This window comes from Festucalex cinctus, chromosome 2 (assembly GCF_051991245.1).
Source record: "Festucalex cinctus isolate MCC-2025b chromosome 2, RoL_Fcin_1.0, whole genome shotgun sequence".
Classification (NCBI taxonomy): Eukaryota; Metazoa; Chordata; class Actinopteri; order Syngnathiformes; family Syngnathidae; genus Festucalex; species Festucalex cinctus.
In genome coordinates, this window is record NC_135412.1 from 3,189,058 (window position 1) to 3,207,669 (window position 18,612).

At 39.1% G+C, this 18,612-nt stretch overlaps 2 protein-coding genes across 8 annotated transcripts in view; both read right to left on the reverse strand.

Moving 5' to 3' along the window:
- The window catches only part of LOC144013394 (disco-interacting protein 2 homolog B-A), a 48,888-nt gene extending 36,747 nt beyond the window's left edge, over positions 1–12,141 (reverse strand). For both annotated transcript variants that reach the window (XM_077512197.1, XM_077512196.1), the window contains exon 1: positions 11,848–12,141. In XM_077512197.1, the coding sequence (XP_077368323.1) occupies positions 11,848–12,037 (190 nt within the window). In that variant the 5' untranslated portion in view covers positions 12,038–12,141. The remainder of the gene's footprint in view (positions 1–11,847) is intronic.
- A 983-nt stretch (positions 12,142–13,124) lies between these two features.
- atf7a (activating transcription factor 7a) overlaps positions 13,125–18,612 on the reverse strand; it is a 33,587-nt gene continuing 28,099 nt past the window's right edge. For 4 of the 6 annotated variants that reach the window (XM_077512203.1, XM_077512200.1, XM_077512201.1 and 1 more), the window contains one exon: positions 13,125–17,742. In XM_077512203.1, coding sequence (XP_077368329.1) covers positions 17,501–17,742 — 242 coding nt within the window. In that variant the 3' untranslated portion in view covers positions 13,125–17,500. The remainder of the gene's footprint in view (positions 17,743–18,612) is intronic. The other 2 variants (XM_077512204.1, XM_077512198.1) reach the window with 1 other exon arrangement.

The following is an 18,612-nucleotide window of genomic DNA, read 5'->3' on the forward strand; positions in this document are numbered from 1 at the left end:
CGGGGACATTGATAAATACAGTTGCGTGTCAGTAAATGTAAGCTAGCCTTGTAGACATGCCACATCGATTTGCTTATGCTCGCATGCATATAAGTGAGGCCCAAACACCCTTGAGGCAAGCACAGCAACGTGCTCGTGGACTGTCGTGGACTGGAGTGTCATTGTTTCAGAGTCTGAGTCTTGTCAGGCCCGCCCCTGATACTCAGTTTAGTGCCAGGAGAGGGGAGGGTTGTTGGTCATTAGCAAACAGAGGAGGGCCTTGTCGTGGATGTGGGGCAAAACAACAGGGTCAGACCGGCACGGACACGTTGCTTCTGTGATGGTGACAGCTGCTGCCAAAACACAGGGAAAGATGGACGTTTGGAGTGCAAGAATGTGGCGCTGTCATAACAGTACCGTGTGTGTGTGTGCGCGGGCGTGCGTGCGTAATCTGAGGTTAGAGGACAGGATATGAGCATTACTCCACCCTGCGTGCGCGTGCTACCAAGATCGCCTTTCTGCAAAGGAGGAATGTGCTGATTAAAGAAGAAAGCAACAATTGGCTGAGTACGCGTATGTGTGTGTACACGGGTGGTACAGGTTAAGGGGTGTTTATTAACGCGAGCTAACAAATGGTCTTCACTCTTCATTAGGGGTGTTAAAAAAAAATCGATTCGGCAATATATCGCGATATTACATTGTGCAATTCTCGAATCGATTCAATAGGCGGCCGAATCGATTTTTAAATATCCATTTTTGATGGAAAAATATTTACCAAAATGTCTTAGGGTTCACACCTTAAGCATGGAAAAATGTTATATTAATGGAAGACTAAGCCTTAATATTTTATTTTAATGCTGTTCAAACATGAAACAGATTTCAACCTGTATAAGACTGAAGTTTCAGATAAATAAATAATACATTTTCATGCAAATCTTACACTGTACAAGTTTACTGATGAGTATTTTCTAAATTTAAATTAAAAAAAATCACAACAATGGACTTATAAATTCGTATCGGGATTAATCGGTATCGAATCGAATCGTGACCTATGAATCGTGATACAAATCGAAGCGTCGGGTACTCGGCAATTCACAACCCTACTCTTCATTGTCGGATCTATGAATATCCTTGACTACATTAGGGGTGTTAAAAAAAAAATTGATTCGGCAATATATCGCGATACCACAGCTCGCAATTCTCGAATGATTCAATAGGCAGCCGAATCGATTTTTAAACATCCATTTTTGATGAAAAAATATTCAACATAACGTCTTACTTCGGGTTAGGATTCACACCTTGAGCATGGAAGAATGTTATATGAACGGAACATTAAGCCTTAATATTTTATTTCAATGCTGTTCAAACATGAAACAGATTACAAACTGTTTGTTAAATACTTCACAGTTAAAACACTGAAGTTTCATATAAATCAATATACATTTTCATACAAATCTTACAGTTTACTGAATAGTATTTTCTAAATTTGAGTAAAAAACAAAACAAATCGCAACAATCGATTTACAAATTCGTATCGGGATTAATCGGTATCGAATCGAATCGTGACCTGTGAATCGTGATACGAATCGAATCGTCAGGCGCCAGGCAATTCACACCCCTAGCATGCATCACGATTATCTACTGGATGCCAGTGAAAAAGGAAAAATTGACATACTAATGCTGTCAAAGGCTTGTCAACGTATTTCTGAAATGGTGACGTGAGTATGTAAAGCTATTGGCACGTTCTTAATGGGTCAGCCAGCGGGCTTGAGGAGGGTAGTTTAGTTTCCAACCGGATGTGGTATTTCACACACAAGCTACTGGCATAATGCTGAAAAACCAAATGTGCATTGATGAACATTCCAATGACACAATATGAGCACTGGACTCCTCAGGATGTTAAGAGGGTGGCCGCAGCACTTTTCTGTCAAACAGATGCTTGTTTTCTCCTACTTGGCCATGACTGCCAATTTTCCTTGCCGGCCGGGTCTATTTTTATGCACAAGGGCATTTACTCGGCTTGCCTGATATTGCAAACTCGGGATAGACCGATTATCGGCCGGGCAGATTATCGGTGCCGACATTTGGCACGTTGACAAATATCGGCATCAGCCTTTTTACGAATCTGAAGGCCGATAAAGCTGGAATCTCACCGAGCAGCGAATGCTTGCGAACTCAGCAAATTTTGTGCTTTCATCAGGATTTGTAAGATGTTTATAGACACATTTTACTTGTTGCAAAGACATTTCAAACATATTCAGACCATTTTTCACAGTCTGCGAAGATCTTTTGAACCCTGACGAAAACCCAAAATTAGATACATTTAATTTTGTATACATTTGTCACTGCTGCTACTGGGAAGTCCCAACACTTTTTAATTTATAAAAAATAATAATAAAAAAAATACAATAAATTTAGAAATTACGTTGAAATTTTGGACAACTTTATTTACAGTAGAAAACTTTAGAAAACTATTTTTTTGTTTATTAGCTGCAACACTGAAGTCCCCCCCCCCCAAAAAAAAAAATAGAAAATAAAATAAATTTTGAAATTATGTTGAAACTTTGGAAAACTTCATTTACAGTAGCAAACTATTTATTTAGTTGCTTGCTTAGTTTTGAATTTAGATTAACACATGCTGTCCATTCTTAATATGTTTAAAATTAAAGGAGAAGTTTTTTGTTTTTTTTTACGCTGTTATTTTCTCTTTTACTGCAAATTAATATCGGCTTGAAATATCAGTTATCGGCCTCCTTGATGACTAATAATCGGTATCGGCATCAGCCCTGAAAAAAAGCATCTCGGGTCTATCACTATTGCAAACCACAGAAAAGGCTATCAACCAGGAAGCGGTGTACGATCCAAAGGAAAGTTGTGCGAAGTCGTGCGGCGTGTCACTGTCTGGCTCACTGACGAAATGTCTGCTGGCCACGAAAGAGCTGAGTTAGGAGGTTGTGTAATGAAACGTCAGAGGGACGCTTGACAGTAACTTTCGGCCCAGAGGAGAATATGCGTCAAGTGGTGAATCACCAGGGAGGTGTAGAAATGGGCTTCTGCTGTAAAATCCGCCAGTCATTTACTCTCTGGTGTTGACTCATCATCATCATCATCATCATCATCATCATCATCATCATCGTCACACCTGTCACCTTGACAAACAGCCAAGTGTGAGAGAAGCCCAAAACAAGTTCTTTCATTGCATGGATAGGCACAAGAGTGGAAGACACACTTATGAGCAGTGACTCGAGGGCTACAACAATGCAATTATACTGTGTACACTAGGGGTGTTAAAAAAAATCGATTCGGCGATATATCGCGATACTACATCGCGCGATTCTCGAATCGATTCAATAATCGGCAGAATAGATTTTTTTTTTTTTTTTTTTTTAGGATTCACACCTTGAGCATGGAAGAATGTTATATGAACGGCACATTAAGCCTTAATATTTTTATTTTAATGCTGTTCAAATGTGAAACAGATTGCAAACTGTTTGTGTACAGTGGCTCACGGTTATAAGCCTCAAGTTTTAGATAAATATATTCATACAAATCTTACAGTGTACATGTACAAATTTACTGATAGTATTTTCTAAATTTGAATGGAAAAAAATCGCAACAATCGACTTATAAATTCGTATCGGTATCGAATCGTGACCATTCGTATCGGGATTAATCGGTATCGAATCGAATCGTGACCTGTGAATCGTGATACGAATCGAATCGTCAGGTACTAGGCAATTCACACCCCTAGTCAAGAGGTACTACGATGGACGATTCTCAGCCATGCTTGCATGTTTTTTTTTGTCCCGTTTCCTCAGTTTCCTCACACATTCAATAAATCTAAGCCCCGGTAGGGCTGGGTCTGAAATATCGATATATCGATATCGAATCGATATTCCTTTTCATAACCCAATATCGATTCTAGAGATAGACCGATAAGGTTTTTTCGGGCCCGATACCGATACCAATTATTAGTAGTGAAGGATGCCGATAACCGATATTTGGAGCTGATATTCAATTTAAATGTAAAATATTTTTACGTTTTTTTTGTTTGTTTGTTTTTTTTTCTTTTAAAATCTTAGTCAATAGACAAGTTCTGGGATCTCCCAGGCGCAGTAGCATGTTTTCAAAAGTTAAATAAAAACAAACAATTATTTTCTACACAAAATAAAAGTCTTCCAAAATTTCAAAATATCCAAATTATTAAATTTTTACTTATTAGTTTTAATTTCAATCAAAAACAGAAGGTGCAGAGAGTTCCCAGGTTCGACAAAAATGAAAATAAAAACTTATATATTTTTTCAATTTACATTTAAATTAGTTCCCTGAAGTTAACACTTTAAAAAAAAAAAAAAAAAAAAAAAAGGCTCTATTATCGGCCATGTGATTATTCAAAATGGCCGATGCCGATATTTCTCAAGATGCTGAATATCGGCGCCGATAATCGGCCCAGCCGATAATCGGTCTATCCCTAATCGATTCATAAAACCATGAATCGATACTTTTCATAGTTTTTTTTTTTAACCCTGTAAATTAATGTGCCAAATAGGGCCCGACCGATTAATATTATAATCGATTAATTATAATCGGCCAATTATTGGCCTTCAAACATCGGCCAAAACAATCGGACAATTGAGCTAAATGGATGATTTTTTCCCCCCTTAAAACGTTATCAAAGAAAGGCGAAGTTTCCGACACTATGAAAGTACCCTGAATGCACCATTTTGCTTGCCTAGCATTAGCAACTAGCAATATTGTAGCGTATGTTATTCTGTTGTCACATCACAAGGCGTCCTTGAAGATGTTTAATGACGCCACACTTGGAGTTAACTCTAAAACTAAATACATAACGTTAAGAATTACATTTACTGCATATTTAAATACAAAATACATTTCTTTTTTAAAACACTGCTAGCCTAGCGCAAACAGGAAGTTAGCAAATGCAAATGGGAAGTTAGCATCGACTTCGGGAGTGCTTTTTCCTTCAAATAACGAATCGAATCGATTTTGGAAATCTGAATCGATACCCAGCCCTCGTCTCCGGGGCCTCCCGCCGCTGGAACATGCCCGGAACACCTCCCCAGGGAGGCGTCCAGGAGGCATCCGAACCAGATGCCCGAGCCACCTCAGCTGGCTCCTCCCAACGCGGAGGAGCAGCGGCTCGACTCTTGAGTCCCTCCCGGATGACCGAACTTCTCACCCGACCTCTAAGGGAGAACCCGGACACCCTGCGGAGGAAACTCATTTCGGCCGCTTGTATCCGGGATCTCGTTCTTTCGGGCACGACCCACAGCTCGTGACCATGGGTGAGAGTTGGAACGTCGATCGAGCGGTAAATCGAGAGCTTCGCCTTTTGGATCAGCTCTTTCTTCACCACGACGGACCGATACAGAGTCCGCATCACTGCGGACGCTGCACCGTAGGCATGTAGCCTACCTGTATCTGTAAAATACCTCCGCTGTTTGTCATTAACTCATTAGCTCCCAAAAACGTATAAATACGTCATATTTTAAGTGTCCCAAAGACGTATTTATACGTTTTTTTGTTGTTGTTGTTTTTTTATGCCAGAGCATAGAGAAGGCTTTGATGCAGTCTCTCTACTGCAGAAAATGGTTGAGTGGCAGCAGAGTATAAGAGATCAACCAGGCCATGTTAAAACAAGCTGATTTCCCCACAGTTCTAAGCAGATTTGTGAAAAACGATGAAACTTAGCTATGTTCTATTGCTAATTGCTGCACAGCGGAAACGGATAGGAATATACTTTTTTTTTCCCTGATAAAAGAAGAGACTCTAATCTCTCTTTTGATTTGTTCCATATTTGTATAGCAATAGAACATAATAAAATTTCGCAGGCCTTGAAAATCAGTCAAAATCCAGGAAAACACTTAAGTGAAAATGGTTGGGAGTGAATGAGTTAAACAAAATAACATAAAAACTATGTTCTGCAAGTTACTAACCTTCATTGAGACTGCGGAACATGTGTTTAAGTAGGGCGTGCGAGTTATTGCGCCTCCAGCAGGATTGTGAGGGGGTTATCGCCATTATAAACTATTCACCACAACAACATGATGTGGCTTCCAAACATTTGCATATGTTGTCATACTGTATGCACATAATAAGACACTTGCCTTAAGTGTCCAACCATCTGCCTGCATGCACCTCAGGCCGTAGCCCACAAACGACACGGGAAAGACGGCAGTTCCTTTGGATAGTGACCAAGGAGAACCAGCAACGAAAAAGAAAACCTTATGTTCTAGGGGTGTGAATTGCCTAGTACCTGACGATTCGATTCGTATCACGATTCACAGGTCACGATTCGATTCGATACCGATTAATCCCGATACGAATGGTCACGATTCGATACCGATTAATCCCGATACGAATTTATAAGTCGATTGTTGCGATTTTTTTTCATTCATATTTAGAAAATACTAATCAGTAAGCTTGTAGAGTGTAAGATTTATATGAAAATGTATTATTTATTTATCTGAAATTTCAGTCTTATAGAGGTTGTAATCTGTTTCATGTTTGAACAGCATTAAAATAAAAATATTAAGGCTTAATGTGCCGTTCATATAACATTCTTCCATGCTGAAGGTGTGAATCCTAAAAAAAAAAAAAAAAAAAAAAAAAAAAAAAAAAAAAAAAAAAAAAATCGATTCTGCCGATTATTGAATCGATTCGAGAATCGCGCGATGTAGTATCGCGATATATCGCCGAATCGATTTTTTTTTTTTAACACCCCTATTATGTTCTCTGGTGGAACTCAGTGGCGCCTCTTTGTTTTGGTGTGCATGTGCAGCGCTTTTTGTTTTTTGGCTGTGAATATTTTTGACGACCGCGAGGCGTACGACTATTGTGATGCGCGGTGGCACCGAGCCCACCGTTTTGTTTTGTTTTTTTTATAGATGTGAACCTGTGGACTTCCTGTTGCTCTCCTGCTTTGGCTGTCCCGCTGAGCTGTCCATGGCCGATCAGCCACTGCATGTTACAAGATTCACAGTCATAAAAGAAACAAAAAACAACACAACCATATTGTGGCAATATTTTCTAAGTGCACAAATACAAAGCACCAAACACATGTTCTCAAATCTGCAATTGCGACACTCGGCTTTGATCGTCACATAAATCACTGCCAAAATAAGCGTCACACACTCGTAGAACATGATCTGTAAGTGTTGCAAAATACTCTGACAGCAAATCCGTATGAGGGGGTTAAACTTTATCAAACTTTTTTTTCTCAACCACACAGATACGAATCATCAGTTACGAGTGCACGAATCTGCTCTCCTCAATCACTGCTTGTAAAAAAGCGAGTCGCGCGCGCGCGCGCCGAGGCGGATTCTTGGATGATCAGTACCGGTATCAGCAGCATGAAACTGATTGGAGCATCCCTAACAACAATAATAATAATAATAATTAGGGGTGTGAATTGCCTAGTACCTGACGATTCGATTCGTATCACGATTCACAGGTCACGATTCGATTCGATACCGATTAATCCCGATACGAACTTATAACTCGATTGTTGCGATTTTTTTTCATTCAAATTTAGAAAATACTAATCAGTAAGCTTGTAGAGTGTAAGATTGATATGAAAATGTATTATTTATTTATCTGAAATTTCAGTCTTATAGAGGTTGTAATCTGTTTCATGTTTGAACAGCATTAAAATAAAATATTAAGTCTTAATGTTCCGTTCATATAACATTCTTCCATGCTCAAGGTGTGAATCCTAACCCGAAGTCAGACGTTTTGTTGAATATTTTTCCATTAAAAATCGATTCACACACACACACACACACACAAAAAAAAGGCAATGATGATAAGACGTTGAATCAGTAAGACTACCGAATGAACAATTCTGAGCTCTTAAAAAAAAAAAAAAAAAAAAAAAAAAAAAAAAAAATCGATTTTTTTTTATTGAATCGATTTGAGAATCGCGCGATGTAGTATCGCGATATATCGGCGAATCGATTTTTTTTAAACACCCCTAATAATAATAATACCACCTGCAGAAACAATTGGGTCCTTGCAGCGGGTGCTGCTCGGATACTAATGATGATTAAACTTTTTTTTTTTTTTTTTAATACTTTTTATAGAATTAATTCTTCTACAGTTTTAACAATGTGTTTATTTTGAGAAAACTGCAAATTCCCCTTTAAATTTGTTTCCTATGAAAAGTGGCTTTAGCTAATGAATAATAGACCACTGCACAAAAATGCAATCCAAAATATATTCTGAACCGTGTCAGAAGCACAGCAAGTACAGTACATTGGAGAACATGGTAACAATCTTGCCCGTGCACTTAAGATAGAAAAGCTGTTGACTAAACACTAAAGTTGTGAAATAGTTTCCGTTTTGCAATAAGCGCGTCTTCCTGTCATGATTTGAGCATCGTCTTCCTCTTCTGTTCATGTAAATCCACAGTCATGCATCACATTCAGCACATGCACTGCTACAAGAGACAAAACTGCAAACCATTATGCAGGTACAGTATAAAACAAGCAAATGTCAATCTTAAAGGGCCACAAACATTTTTTTTTCAATGAGATTTGTAGATTCTCATTACACATTTGTGAGTTTGGTTACGGATACAAATTCTTTTTACACATTTGTGGATTGAAAATACGCATTTGTAAATGGTTTTGCTACAATAATTTTCCTCCATAAGATCCCCACTTCCCACTTACATTTCTGTATTATGATATCATCGCAAAATATAACGCGTTACAGCTGCTAAATGCAGAAAATTCCACTAAACCTATTTTCTGCCACGGACCGGTTCATACACAATCTTGGGGTTACTAATGTTGGGGGGTTTGTTTAGGCCGAATTATTATTATTATTATTATTATTATTATTTTGTGGTAACTGATGAATAAAAGGCTACAACAACAGACACGAATCCACTATAGTTTTATGTATCTGCCTGTACCAGCACCACAAACACCACAACAAGGGTAACGCTTTAATATGGTCAATATGGCAACTAGGGATGTAACGATAAGGGCAATATCGTGATATCGTGAGAGTAAAACTGCCACAATATCGTCGTCGTCATGTTCACAATATTTAAAAGGAAGACATTTGTTTAAAAAAAAAGAAAAAAAGTCATGTTGATTTCCATTTGTGCAGTTCTAGCACCCTCTAGTGGCTAGATTATTACTGCAATTTAATTTTCATTAGGGATGTTTTGGCCTTCTATGTTTAAAAATTATGAAGGGGAACCTACTTTGCTTGTGAAGTGATCAATATGTGCTTGCATTACCAAGTAAGTGCCTCAATATTGTTATTAGAGATTGTAGGTGGTTGGTTTATATGCATTGTTGTTGTGTACAAAAGCACAATATTGTGTTTTTTTCTTTAGTATTAGCTCTCTTTTTTTACAATATTGTGATCTTTTTTAACTATCGCCAACTTATGAGTACATGTGCAGACGTGTACTGAAAGATTTGGATCCCAAATGCAAGGCTGAAACTCAGAGACGCAGTACACAGGACAGTTGGACAATAATCCGGCAAAACACGCACAATTCTCAGACTGCACCCACAGACAGTGAAAGGACTAAAGAACGACATCACATAGGTCCAGACATCACCTAAAGGATTAAAGGTTGACGTCACGAACATCACGTCTCGTAAACAGACACTTGTTAGATCAGTACCAAAACAGGTCATGAACTCTGGCACATGCGACCCAGGCCATGACACATGTAATCATAGTCTGGAAATATTAGAACGGAACTCGCAACATTTTTGATAATATTCCAAAGCGTTATGCATTATTATTAGGCCTATTATTATTAGTGCTGTCAAAGTTAAAGCGTTAACTAATTAATTAATCACAAAAAAAATATCGCATTAATCATTGTATTACCACAGATTAATTACACTATTAATTTTGACCGCAGATGATCCTTTTTAGCCAACAGCGGATGGTTACGTTAAAGGTAGCCGTTCGAGTTTGAGCAATACAAATAACTACATGCATTAAAGTAAAGCATTTAATAAATGTTTACATATGCCATAGGTCATTTCTTCCTATTTTAAATTGTGCAAATAATTAATTGATTAGAAAAAGCAGGATTAGCGTGTGCAGTGGATATAAATTTTTGAAGATGTCCTCATAACATTAAATGTCGAAAAAAAATTAAATAAAAAAAAAAGAAGCCTTTTTAAATCAGTGATTAATCATGATTAACCAAAATTCTAAGATGTGATTAATCTGATTTAAAAATTAGTGATAGACCGATATGGCTTTTTCAAGGCCGATACTGATACCGATTATTAGTAGTCAATGAGAACGATAACCGATATTTCAAGCCGATATTTATTTGCTGTAGAAGAGAAAATATTAGTGTAAAAATTAAAAAGTACTTTTTCTTTTCAATTTTAAACGATATTGGCAGCTTTGTTTAAAAATTATATTTAAAAAAAATTGCAGGGAGTTTCAACATTTCTTTTTTTTTTTTTTCTTTTTTTTTTTACTTTTTTTTTAATTCTTAAAAATAAAACATGTAGGGAATTCCCAGTGTCAGCATCCTTATTTATAAAGTGGAAATTTAAATAGATCCATAAATGAAAAGTTCCTGTATTTCACTGTGCAAAAAAATGAACGCAAACGTAGCAAATTTGGGGTTTTCATCAGGATTCATAAAAAGTTTCAAAAGATTTTTGCAGAAGGTGAACAAATGGTCAGAATGTGTTCAAAATACCCGCTTTATTGGCTTTCAGATTGGTCAAAAGGCCGATACCGATATTTGTCAAACTGCCAAATATCGGCACCGATAATCGGCCCGGCCGATAATCGGTCTATCCCTATTAAAAATTTAATCATTTGACAGCTCTAATTATTATTATTATTATTATTATTATTATTATTATTATTATTATTATAAGTCCTATATGATTGTACAGCAGCACTTCCGTCTTAAATATTACCCAAATTATTGCCAACTATTACGTGACCTTTCATTAATGAGGTTTCCGTATAGTAAAAGTGTAGCGGAAGTAAAAAAAAAAAAAACACACACACTGGACATGACGTGGAAACAGGGAAAATGTGTCCGAGGTGCCTGAAGTAGTGAAGGGCCAGTGGTGGTGATGGCTGTTAGGGGGTCATATTGTATGAGTGGGATGCATGAGGGGGGCTAACAGCTGCTTGGGGGGAGGGTAGCATCTTACTACTATATTTTGCATTCATTGTACATACAGTGTGTGTGCGTGTGATTCACATCAGTCAGCGTAAGCATGAAACTGAGTGTGATGCCTTGTCAGCAAGCAATTACAAGCGCATCACAGTCATAATAGGTTAACACAGGTATTGAAATGGATAAAAAAAAAAAAAGAAAAAAAAGAAAAGGAGGATAGATGTGACTGGCGGTGATGCACCATTCAACAAACTCCGTGCTTCACAGTTTTGGTCCAATGAACACGTTTAAAAGAAAGCATCCTGTTAAGATTTCCTCCTGGACGCCCACAAGTGTGTTATTAGCAGTATAACGAAGCAGGAGACTGACAGCAGAGTCAAGCCCTGACAAGTAGGGCCTTCTTTTGCCTCTAGCCGTGGCTGTCACACGCTCTTGAGAATATAGCAAAGACACACGATGCCTTAAACGAACTCACATGTATTTTTGTTTATTAGAAGAACAGTAAAAGCGTTGCTTTCAAACGACAAGGTGCCGGATATAAAAGCACTGCGGGAGCGTTTCAAGGCGCGGCTAGCAACATCCAGTTTCAACTGACAATAAGCTAGGTGACGCCGCGTGCGTCCCCTGCCGACAATAAAAAAACATTCGCCGACTACAGTCGAGACATGCCTTGACATTGATACTATCGTTTTCTACTATTCGCGGCGTCTATTTACCTTCGGACAGCTCCAGGTCCAACTCCGCCAACTGGTCTCGAACCTCCTTCGGCAGGGCGGATACATCCACGCCGCGGTCTGCCATGACTTCGCCGAAAAAACACGCAAGAGGAAGGGGCGCGGGGTCGGTGCAGGAAAAGCCACGACAAGGGGAATAAAAAGGTCCTTCCTCAAGACACAAAACAAGCATCCGAATGGGAGTGAGCGTCCATCCGTGCGGCTGGCCACTCCGCCATAATGGGGAGAAACTCAGGAGCGAGCAGCCGCAACTGGCTCCGCGGTCACGTGACTGCGTTTACTTCGCCGGCGCCGACTGCGGTGCGGTTGTGTCAAGACGCGATCGGTGACCCTGCACGATCGGTGACGCGCATGCGCAGAAGATCCCGCCATCTTGGATCTCCAACTACGGCAACTTCACTAGAACAAAATACCTCTATATGCCTGGGCGATAGTGCGCGTTCGTAAAAACATGATACAAAATCGAAAAAAATTCTTGATGCATTATAGATTCTTGATGCATTATAAAGAAACTATTTTAATTCTACAGGTTTTAATGACGAACGTATTACTTTTGACCCCATTACATTCCTGGTGAGTCTTCATTGTTAATATTTACGTTTAGTCTGCAGTATTTTTAATGTCTTTAGAACAATGTGTGGCCAATATCATAGGATAGGTTTTGAGGATGGGTGAGGCAGCGGGGTCATTTAAAACAAACACACACACACCCACAGACTTACTGGAAAGGGTAACAATGCAGACTCATTATAATGTAATGATGTCAAAAGTAAAATCTTCATCTTATAGGATTAAACATTACTTACGTACTTTAAAATGCATCAATAATCTATATGTATGTTTTCGTGTTGTTACGATCGCGCACTATCGCGTACGCATATAATGGTGTTTGTTCTAGTGTATTTGCCGTAGTTGGCGATCAAAGATGGCGGAATCTTCTGCGCATGCGTGTCACCAATCGCGCAGGGTCACCGATAGCGTCTTGACACGGTGCTCTTTCTTTCCCCCCCCCCCCTTCTTTTTCTTCCTCTTCTTCTTCTTGCTAAAGTCATGCGTTAGCGCCACCCATTGTTGACAAGGGTTACTGTCGTTCATTTGTTGTTTGAATCATGATTATAATTCATAATGGCACAAAAGTTTAACATCATATTTTTTCCCCAATACAACGAGTTGACTTATTAGGTTAGTGTGGGATTTCAATGTATCTCAGAAACTAGTGAATAAATGCCAAAAGCATAGAGCACTCACCATACAAAAAATGTATAAAACATGTTTTATTTCTCACTTTGTTGAAATTCTTAGTATATGATCTGAATTTGAGAACTATAGTTAACAATGAGAGCAAACATAACATTCCTGCTTCGCCAACAAACACTAACTTGAAAAGCAAATGCGCTGCAAACGTTAACATCTTTCTTTTACGAAAACTGCAGCAAAACTGTGTGTGTTCATAGTATTCCACTTGGACATGCATGAAAAAGTAAATATACTCATATTATACAGATATTTACAGTACAAGGACACGTCATCCAATCATCAGTCTAACCACGGGAGTGTTACAAAAAATAACCTGTACGCAACTGTAACATCCTTGCGACATATTCAACAAAATGATCCTTTCACTACTTTTAAGTGCAGGCCAAATATGATCCATCATCATTGCTGGTAATAATTTAGGGGGAAAGACCAAATTCACCATTAAGTGTTCTGCAGCAGGTTGTACAGTGCTGGAGGAAAAAAATAAAAAAATAAAGAAATGAAGGTGTGAACTAAAATGTATACAAAAGTTTAAAAAGTAGTCAAATGTGAAGTTATTCCCCCATTGATGTTTTGCAGTACAGATTAAAAGGAAAACAAAATGATATAGTTTCAGATATTTTAAATATCCTTGAAATAGAATATTCTCAGAGTAAGAACAGCGAGAAAGAATAATGAAGAAAAGCAACCACATTCCTGCAACTTTTAGTGCAAAGGACATGCCCGTACATTTTTAGACATTTTTTATTTTTTTTGCAAATATATGACCATAAAAGGGATTTCAAAAGAAAACGAAGACAAAAAAAAATATTTGCATATCTTGCAGCCCCATTTCTACACACAGTAATGTTTCCATAATAGAAAAGTGTAGTGGGGGTTTCCCCCCCGTGATTTTTAATCTTTGGATAATTGTTCAGTATATTTTTCTCCATAAAGAATGTTTTATGCGGGAATATGAGAAGGCACACGTCGATTTTTAAGGCCGACTGATCTGACACTAGAAGTGCAAATCAAAGCAGTGATATCATGTCAAGATAAACAAAACATTTAGAGGTCAACTAGTCCCCTCTTCAACAGCAAGCTCAATTTTTTTATTTTTTTATTTTATTTTTTGTTATATAGCTTCCTGTTATGGTAATAATTACATGTGGATGTGTCAAAACAACTCTGGATTGAGCACCTTTTTGTTTGAAGCTACTCATTTTTCAATGATGCAAAAGTATTGGAACATTTAATATTTGGTGGCACAACCCTAACGTGCAGTAACTGCATCAAGCCAGTGACTTCGCCAGACTGTTGCCTTTTTTTTCTTTTTTCATTTGAAATGTTTTTTTCCAGGCCTTTACTGCAGCCTCTTTCAGTTCGTTTCTCACTTCAGTCTCCTCTTCAGGAGGTAAAACGCATGCTCTTGGGTTAAGGTACGAAGACCTTCCTTTTTTTTTTTCCCCCCCCCATGGTGAAGTTGTTGGCAGTGTGTTGTTCTCTCGATTAATTTGGATGCACATTTCTGTAAATTCGCAGAAGAAAGAAATGGTTTTGTGGACTTCAGATTTCAGTCTGCTGCTACTATCGTGAGTTACATCATCAATAAAGACGAGGTCATTTCCTCGCGCCTTATAAGGCGCACCGCCTTATATATGGCAAAAGTTCTAAAATATGTAATTCATCGAAGGTGTGCCTTATAATGCGGTGCGCCTTATATATGGAAAAGGTTTTAAAATATGTCATTCGTTGAAGGTGCGGCGCGCCTTATATATGGAAAAAGTTTGAAAATATGTCATTCATTGGGGGTGCGGCTTATATTTGGATTTTTTTTTTTGAAATATTTACTTCATTGGAGGTGCGCCTTATAATTCGGTGCGCCTTATATATGGAAAAGGTTTGAAAATATGCCATTCATTGATGTTGCGCCTTTTATGCAGTGCGCCTTATATATGGAAAAAGTTTTACAATATGTCATTCATTGAAGGTGCGCCTTATAATGCGGAAAATGCGGTAGTTTCTTTTTTAGAACGTTATTGTATTGGTTATGCTCAATGTTTGTGTAAAAAAAAAAAAAAAAAAAGCTATTTCCCCTTTTATCTTCAGCTCTAAAATGTTTTTTTTTCTCCCATAGTCAGTTCTCTGGTCTTTGTTTGCTTAACAGCCAATGCAGTTTTCATATGTGAAAAAAAAAAAAAAAAAAAAAGGGGCAACACCCAGACAACTCGCAACACCCATCAGTCGTGTTCCAATACTTTTGCTCACTTTAAAAATGGATGATTTGATTTCAAACAAAAAGGCGCCGAGTCCCGAGTTGTTCAACACATCTGGATGTAAATATCACAACATAAAAGCTGTAATCTTTTGTCTCATATCAACTTTTGCTCTGAAAACCCATACAACAAACAACAAACAACAAAGCTGTTTCAATATTTTAGGAGGGGACTGTATTATATATGGCTTTGTGTCGTTTTATTTGATTTATTTTTGGTAAGGCGCACATGGGATGCTTCCCATTCGTCTCAGCAGCAAGAATGTGCAACTGTCCTGAGTTACAGTGCAACTTAAGTCCCACACCTTAAAATGGAAGCGTTCCCAAAATGGAAGCAAATTTCCCTCACGAGCGAATACATACTGCTGACTCACAAGTCATTTCGAGTGTTTGATAGCCAGCAGCGTCGTACTCATCTTGGAGAACTTGACAATTTTGAGCGTAGGGCCAAAACAAGAAAAATACATCCAGCTATCAAATATGATGAAACGTAAGCAAAGCGCGATGTTGGGATACACAGACAACCGTTCAGTTTTTATAGGATTTCTTGTCTAGCACGAGGTAAGATTTTGAAATTGACATCAGTGTGTGGGAAGCACTTTTGTTGTTGCATGTTTGCGTGTATATGCAAGCGTGTTGGCATGGCTTGAAAGTAGAGGCACTCTTTTCTTTTTTTTTTGTTGGGTAAAAACTGTTAAAAAGCTGGATTTACACCGCATGCGTCAACTTACCATTTTTGGCACAATTGGGATGAAAATGACCATGAAATTGAACACACTCAGGTCAGAATAACAGCCTCAAACTTGCGTGTCAAGATGGACGGTGACTTTAAACTGGACCGGCAAATTGCCGCTGTTGTCAAATTCAGCTTTTTTCATCTTAGACAGCTGGCTAAGGTAAAAAAAAATCTCCTATCTCAGCAGCACTTAGAAATGGTAATCCATGCCTTTGTTACATCTCGGCCAGATTATTGTAATGCACTTCATTTTGGAGTCAGCCAGTCCTCCCTGCAGCGTCTCCAGCTTGTCCAAAATGCTGCTGCTCGCCTCCTTACTGGTGCCCGTAAGAGGGAACACATAACCACTTATTCTGGGCCCTCTTCACTGGCTGCCCGTGAAATTTAGAATCCACTTTAAGATTCTTCTATTTGTTTTCAAATCTCTCAATGGTCTTGCACCCCGACGCACCTGCCCGGTGCCTCATGTCAGCAGACCAGACACAATTGGAGGTACCGAGGGCTAAGCGGAGGCTTAGAGGAGATGGAGCCTTTTCTTATTTTTTTTTTTTCATATTTAACACGTTTGCCAGTCTGTGAGTTTAAAAATAACTTTTGTGTGTAAAATGACATCCAGGACGATTCCCCGTACAAGTTGCATAGCTCATAAGAGGACTGCTTGTGAAATTATAAATTTACGTGTTTTGATTGTGGCCGGCTGATTAATTAGTCCGACATAACAATTTTTTATTTATTTTTTTTTACTTTACAAAATCATCTTCCGGGCCGGATTAAACCCCTTTGCGGTCCTGATCCGGCCCGCGGGCCGTATGTTTGACACCCCTGCACTAAACACTACCTCACGTTTTAATGACATTAAATTGTATTTTTTTTTTGTGTGGCTATTCCCGCGCTATTGTGGAACCTGTGCGCATGTGGCTTGTTTCAGGTGTTCAGTCAATGAAACCGCAGCCATGTCGGACATGGGTGAACCTAAAAATACTTTGAATCTGATTTACTTAGTGCTTCTCATCAAACGTCAATAGACAGACTCAAACGCACCAAACCGAAGTCTTCTGAACTTACCAGCTCTGCCAGAGTGAGAGTCCAATCGAGCCTCAGACCAATCTTAACGGCCGCTTCGACGTGCCGCGTAAATCCAGCGGCCTGAGTTTCGTCTGCGATGTTGCGTGTGAGCGGTGCACGGGTGAGGGCGTGGAAACACAACGAGGAGCGAAAGGGGGAGTCCAGCCCCTGTCATCTATGGCAAAGTGAACAGGAAACCCTCTCAAAAAGTCTCAGTCCATTCCCAGAAGGCTGCTAACCGAGCTCCAGGCCACGACGGAAGAGGGGCTTGTAATGGGCCCGGGAAGACGCCGCGAGGGGAGTCCGCGTGGCGGCATCGCTCATCATCTGGCGGCGGGCTGCGAATGTGCGGCCAGGATGATGTGAGAGGCTCCGCCCTCCACGCTTTGCTGCTGCTGCTGCCCCAAACCGGCCAGCACGGACATGGCCATGGCTTCGGCCGCCGCCCTGGAGCTCAGGCCGTTGTGGCCGGCCGAGGGGCTGGACGCCAACGAGCTGTGCTGGATGACCGGCGCGGGCGAGCCCGTCTGCTCTGAGGTATCGTTCATGCTCTCGTCCACAGCTACTGTCAATCACAACAAGAACACTCAGCAGGTAAGCACTGTCTTCTAAAAGCTCTCCGCTAGTCAGATCCAATTGTCAATCCAACGAAATAACTCAAAATTCCAAAAACATTTTCAGCAATGAAATGTAATGAAAACGAAAACTAACTGAAACTAGGGGTGTGCTAAAAATATTCGATGCGGCAATATATCGTTGCGGGCGTCTTGATGGCAATGCGTTTATCTTAGTGTTGTTCCGATACCGATACTGGTATCGGCAGAGGCGTCAATACTGCATTAAAACAGTGATATCGCTATCGGTGAGTACTCGCAAGTAACATGCTGATACCATTAATTCTAGGGGTGTTAAAAAAAATCGATTCGGCAATATATCCTGATACTACAGCACGCAATTCTCGAATCGATTCAATAGGCAGCCAAATCGATTTTTTGACATCCATTTTTGATGGAAAAATATTCAACAAAACGTCTAACTTTCACACCTTAAGCATGGAAGAATGTTATATTAAAGGAACATTAAGCCTTAATATTTTATTTCAATGCTGTTCTAACATGAAAAATGTTACAACCTGTTTGTTAAATACAGTGGCTCAGTTTCAGATCAATAAATAATAAATTTTCATACAAATCTTATAGTGTACATGTACAAGTTTACTGAATGGTATTTTCTAAATTTGAGTAAAAAATCGCAACAATCGACTTGTAAACTGATATCGGGATTAATCGGTATCGAATTGAATCGTGACCTATGAATCGTGATACGGATCGAATCGTCAGGTACGAGGCAATTCACACCCCTAATTAATTCCAACACTAATATATGATTTTGGATGCAGTAGTGGTGTGAATTGCCTCGTACCTGACGATTCGAT